The 5,449-nt window shown below is 40.2% G+C and overlaps 1 protein-coding gene across 1 annotated transcript; it reads left to right on the top strand.

Annotated features, from left to right (window-relative positions):
- The first annotated feature begins 3,810 nt into the window (after positions 1–3,810).
- LOC138898893 (uncharacterized) lies at positions 3,811–5,028 on the top strand. The gene is made up of 3 exons (XM_070185001.1): positions 3,811–4,224; positions 4,420–4,631; positions 5,016–5,028. Exons 1-3 carry the CDS (start codon positions 3,811–3,813, stop codon positions 5,026–5,028), a joined length of 639 nt encoding a protein of 212 aa, XP_070041102.1.
- Positions 5,029–5,449: the final 421 nt, after the last annotated feature.

Here is a 5,449-nt window from a genome sequence, read left to right as displayed (position 1 = left end):
TATCTTTCACCTTTGGCTCATTTAGTTTAGATAAGCTATGTAGTTTAAATGAAATCAGATATGAAGAATTATCGAAGAATAACATAGTCGAAGTAGACAACCATGATGATGAAGAAGGTTGGATATTGGTGACTCGTCGTAGGCACCACAAAAGGAGCCCACGAAATGGATCAATAAGACAACCAACAAGGAAAATGATGGTGAAATGACTAAGGAGACGGAATCCAGTTAAGCATTTGAAGAAAGCAAAAGTGAAGGTGCACCATCCTCAAAAGCCATGACATCCAGTGACCTTGGAGGAGTTCTTACCAAGTTGGTTCTAAGATTTCCCACGAAGGTATTGGTGCCTCTTGTTGCCATACTGACAAAAAGGAAGAAAAGAGTGATGACCTACCATCGGCACCATCTTCAGAAAAGCTCATCGAGTTCATTCCTCAAGAAGTTAATACTTGTGAGGACATAGTTATGTTCACAAATGTCGATCTTCTACTAGGTGACACTTCTCATAACCGCCCGTTGTACCTGGTTGGCTATATGTGCTATGAAAGGGTAAATCGAATTTTGGTTGATGGAGGATCCTCAGTGAACATCTTGCCAATTCGTATTGTGAAAGAACTTGGTATTCCCATAAACGAACTCTCGGAGAGTCATGTGAAGATTCAAGGATTCAACCAAGGGGAGCAAAGAGACATAGGTTCTATCAAGTCAGGAATCACCATTGAAGTTATGAAATCAAGTGCATGGCTGCATGTGATCGATGCAAAGAATTCATACAACATCTTGCTTGGAAGGCCTTGGATACATCAGAATAAAGTAGTTCCATCTACCTACCATTAATATTTAAAATACTATGAGGGTGAAGTCGAGAAGAAGATAGTTGTTGATCACGAGCCATTCACCGAGGTTGAGTCACACTTCGTCGATGCAAAGTTCTACTTGAATAACCGCATTGTGAAGGAGCTAAAAGTTGATGATGTCATGAAAATCAAGAATGACGAGCCCTCAACCAAAAGCGCTGAGGTGATTGCTAGTAAAGCCAAAGCTGTTACTGAGGAAGTACAACCTAACTCGAATAAATCCTATAGAGGGGATATTGAGTCTTATGGCAAGAAAGTAACTCCTGCGCTCCAATATGTCCCTAAAAGTAATAAAGATGAAGGTGAATCATCTGATCTCCAAACTAACATGCTAAAGGAGTTGACTCTTTTGGTAAAATGAATTAAGGCGGTAAAGTTGTCCTCAAATCCACTTGCAGGGTTTGTGGCCCAAAATCATTTGCAGAATGTGGCACTCCCTATAAAGCGAACAGATGAAGGTTTTGAACCTAACGCTTACAGGCTATATGCAAAAACTGGATACAATCCTAATGAGCCATCAAAGTTAGGGAAGCTCCCATCAGAAGCTACGATGAGGCAACCACATGAAGGTTTGGGATACAAGAAACTGTCACCAGTGCACATCTCCATAAGAAGGGCGAGCATCAATTATATCACCGTAGAAGATGAATTTCTCGCTTCTAACAAGCCTTATATCTTTGATCGACTTGGAAAATCAACTGTGAGGACTTCCATGTTTGAGAGATTACGTCCATTAAAGAAATGGAATAAATTACAGAGAAATTATCAAAATACAAGAACATCCACTTCGTTCAAAATTCAGAAGATCTTTGAGGATTTCCAAAGTCTGGTTCCTTCTAGAATGAGGCGACAAACAAAAGTCATGGTTTCATATGATGAGGTACTAAAGTTTGAGCCATACACTATGGTCTACACTAAAGAACGTGATGAAGATGAAGAAAGTGTGGGTTCCTCGTATCATATCACTACACAAGGCGGGCACGGTGTTTAATCTCTAATGGAGGATGACGAGAAATTGGAGGATGTTTCACCGAGTTATCACATATCCTTCAATGATGAGGACCCACAAGAAGATCAAGATACGAAAGATGCTCCCCCGAAAGTTGAAGAAGGGGTGAAGGCAATGATTGCTGCCTTAAAAGAAGTTAACCTTGGCACATATGAAGAACCAAGGCCCACATACCTAAGTGATTTACTAGAAATCGATGAAGAAAGCACTTATATCGAGTTACTCAAAGAGTTCAAGGATGTCTTTGCTTAGAGTTACAAAGAGATGTCTCGCTTGGACCCTAAAGTAGCAGTTCATCACCTTGCAGTCAAGAATGGCGCTCGTCCTGTTAAGCAAGCCCAAAGGCGCTTTAGGCCGGACTTGGTTCCCTTGATCGAAAGTGAAGTTAACAAACTCATTGAAGCTGGCTTTATTCATGAAGTTAAATACCCAACATGGGTCTCAAGTATTGTCCCTATAAGGAAGACGAATGGCCAGATTCGGGTGTGCGTTGACTTCATATATCTCAACAATGCGTGTCCCAAAGATGAATTCCCTCTTCGTATTCCAGAGCTGATTATCGATGCTACTACTAGGTACGAGGCAATGCCATTTATGGACGGTTCATCGGCTATAACCAAATTTGCATGGCACCAAAAGGTGAAGAGCTTACTACATTTTGTACCCCAAGGGTATTTATTGCTACAAGGTAATGCCTTTTGGCTTGAATAACGCTGGTTCTACTTACCAAAGGGCTATACAGAATATTTTAGATGATCTACTCCACAAGAATTTTGAATACTATGTTGACGACTTGGTGGTAAAATCAAAAGAGAAGAGCGGCCACTTGAAAGACTTGAGAATGGTGTTTGAGTTGCTCCGGAGGTACTAACTTAGGATGAATCAGTTGAAATGTGCCTTTGGAGTTACTTTTGGAAAGTTCCTTGGTTTCATTGTCCGACATCGAGGGATCGAAATTGATCAAGCCAAAGTGGATGCCATTTTGAAGATGTATCAGCCTCGCGATATTCATGAATTGAAAAGTCTGCAAGGACAGCTAGCGTACCTTAGGAGATTCATCTCAAACCTAGCTTTGAGGTGCCAACCATTCACTTGCCTCATGAAGAAAGGCATTCCTTTCAAATGGGACCAAGCTTGTAGCAATGCCTTTGAAAGCATCAAAACTTACTTGATGAAGCCTCCAGTTTTGGCAGCCCTTATACCTGGAATGCCATTGATACTATATATTTTAGCACAAAAAAGGTCTGTTGGAGCATTGTTGGCCCAAGAAAATAGTGAAGGTAAGGAAAATTCCCTTTACTACTTGAGCAGGATGATGACACCAAATGAGTTCAATTATTCGCCAATCGAAAAGTTATGTTTGGCACTAGTTTTCTCAATCCAAAAGTTGAAGCACTACTTTCAAGCTCATGTCGTTCGTCTTGTTTCTAGAGCAAATCCGATCAAGTTCATGATGTCAAAACCTGTCCTTAGTGATCGATTAGCAAGATGGTACCTCCAGTTTCAACAATTGGAAATTGTGTACATCCCTAAAAAGGCTATAAAAGGACAAGCGTTAGCAGACTTCTTGGAAGATCACCCTATACTTGATGATTGGTAGCTAACCGACAAACTACCTGATGAGGATGCAATGGTCATTGAAGTTCAACCTCCATGGAAGATGTACTTTGATGGTGCTGCACATCGCGGAGGAGCTGGTGCTGGCATAGTATTTGTCATTTCTCAAGGTGAAGTTCTACCCTACTCTTTTATGTTGACGCAAATCTGCTCTAACAACGTTGCTGAGTATCAAGCATTAATACTTGGGCTTGAAATGGTTGTCGAAATGAAGCGGTTGTAATTACAAGTCTTTGGTGAATCTAAGTTGGTGATCAACCAGCCTTTAGGTAGTTACAAGGTCAAGAAACCTGAACTACGCCCATATCATGATTATGCCAAAAATTAATGTGGTGGGTTGGTGACGTGACTATTCAACATCTGCCAAGGAAAGAAAATAAGAAGGCCGATGCTTTAGCTACCATATCTTCATCTTTAACCCTGCCTGATCAAGTGCAAGTTACTATCTGCCAAAAATGGGTAGTACCGCTGCCAAATGAGGGTGAAGGTGAAGAAAATGTACTCGAGCATCTTGTGGCCGTTTATGAGGCTGAGAAGGAAGAATTGCGACAACCCATTGTCGATTACTTGAGCTACGGGATACTCCCAGAAAATTCGAGGAGAAGGACTAAAATTCGCTGTCGTGCTCCTCGCTTCCTTTACAAAAAAGATACTCTATATAGAAGATCATTTGAGGGAGTACTCTTACGATGTTTAGGGGAAGATGAATCACTCCAAGCTTTGCAAGAAGCGCATTTTGGGGTATGTGGATCACATCAATCTAGCCCAAAGCTCCACTTCCATTTTAAAAAGATGGTATATTATTGGCCAACGATGGTAAACGATTGCTTGGACTACGCTCGAAGATGCAAAGCTTGCCAGTTCTACGCAAATTTTATGCATTAACCTCCTGAAGTGGTACATCCGACTATTGCATCATGGCCATTTGACGCTTAGGGACTAGATGTTGTTGGACCATTGCTAAAATCCTCTGGCGAACACTTATACATCTTGGCTGCAACTGGCTACTTCTCAAAATGTGCTGAAGTTATTTCTCTTAAGGAGGTAAAGAAGGAAAATGTTGCAAGTTTCATCCGATTAAATATAATCTATCGCTTTGGCATTCCTCATTACATAATAACGGATAATGGCAAGCCATTCGACAATAGGTTGATGAACAAGATTTGTGATCTCTTTGGCTTCAAGCAACGTAACTCTTCTGTGTACAATTGTTACACCCCATGTTTTCATACGTGGAAGTATGCCATACGTAAATTGATATAAGCTCGGAAATAAGATGTCACATCCCGCATTTTCATACGTTAAAGTTTCGTCGTAAGCTAATCGACGTAAGTTCGGGAATGAGATTATTTGGAGATTATAAGAATTATGCTATTTCAAACAAGTGATGAATAAATTTGTGAAGGTGAGAGGGTAAGCAAATCGAAGAAAATGAATTTTTGTCGAAGTTTGACATTTTGAGATAAAATACGGTGTATTGTATCTTGGACCGTAGCATAATGCAACATTGTTTTCTTTGCCAATTTTACCAGGCCTTACACTTAAGTACTTTGAAATTTTCCGGGGTGTTACATTCTCCCCCACTTAGGATCATTCGTCCTCGAATGAGGGTAAAAATCTATCATTAGCATCTTATGCAACTCAGTTTGTTTCATACTACTTTCGAGAAGCCCCATATTTGACTAACTCCCAAAATCTCCAAATATTTTGCCAGAGTTTCCCTTGTCACTAGGTCTAATCCACCTGTCAGAGGGCCCCAGAAACACATCCTAACAGCACATACATAATCCAACGGCGTAACATAATACAAAATAACACCAACTGTGGTCTCACAAGCAATATATTTCCAGAAAGGAACACCCTTAACGCTAATTGTACAAATGATACAAAATTCATAAAAAGCAACTCTTAGAATATTTCTCATAGATTATAACTTTATAAATACATGGCTATTCAAATAAATAAG

This window comes from Nicotiana tomentosiformis, chromosome 9, assembly GCF_000390325.3.
Source record: "Nicotiana tomentosiformis chromosome 9, ASM39032v3, whole genome shotgun sequence".
In the NCBI taxonomy this organism is placed as follows: Eukaryota; Viridiplantae; Streptophyta; class Magnoliopsida; order Solanales; family Solanaceae; genus Nicotiana; species Nicotiana tomentosiformis.
The sequence above is the reverse complement of the archived record's forward strand: the minus strand, read 5'-3'. Positions and strand labels throughout refer to the sequence as shown.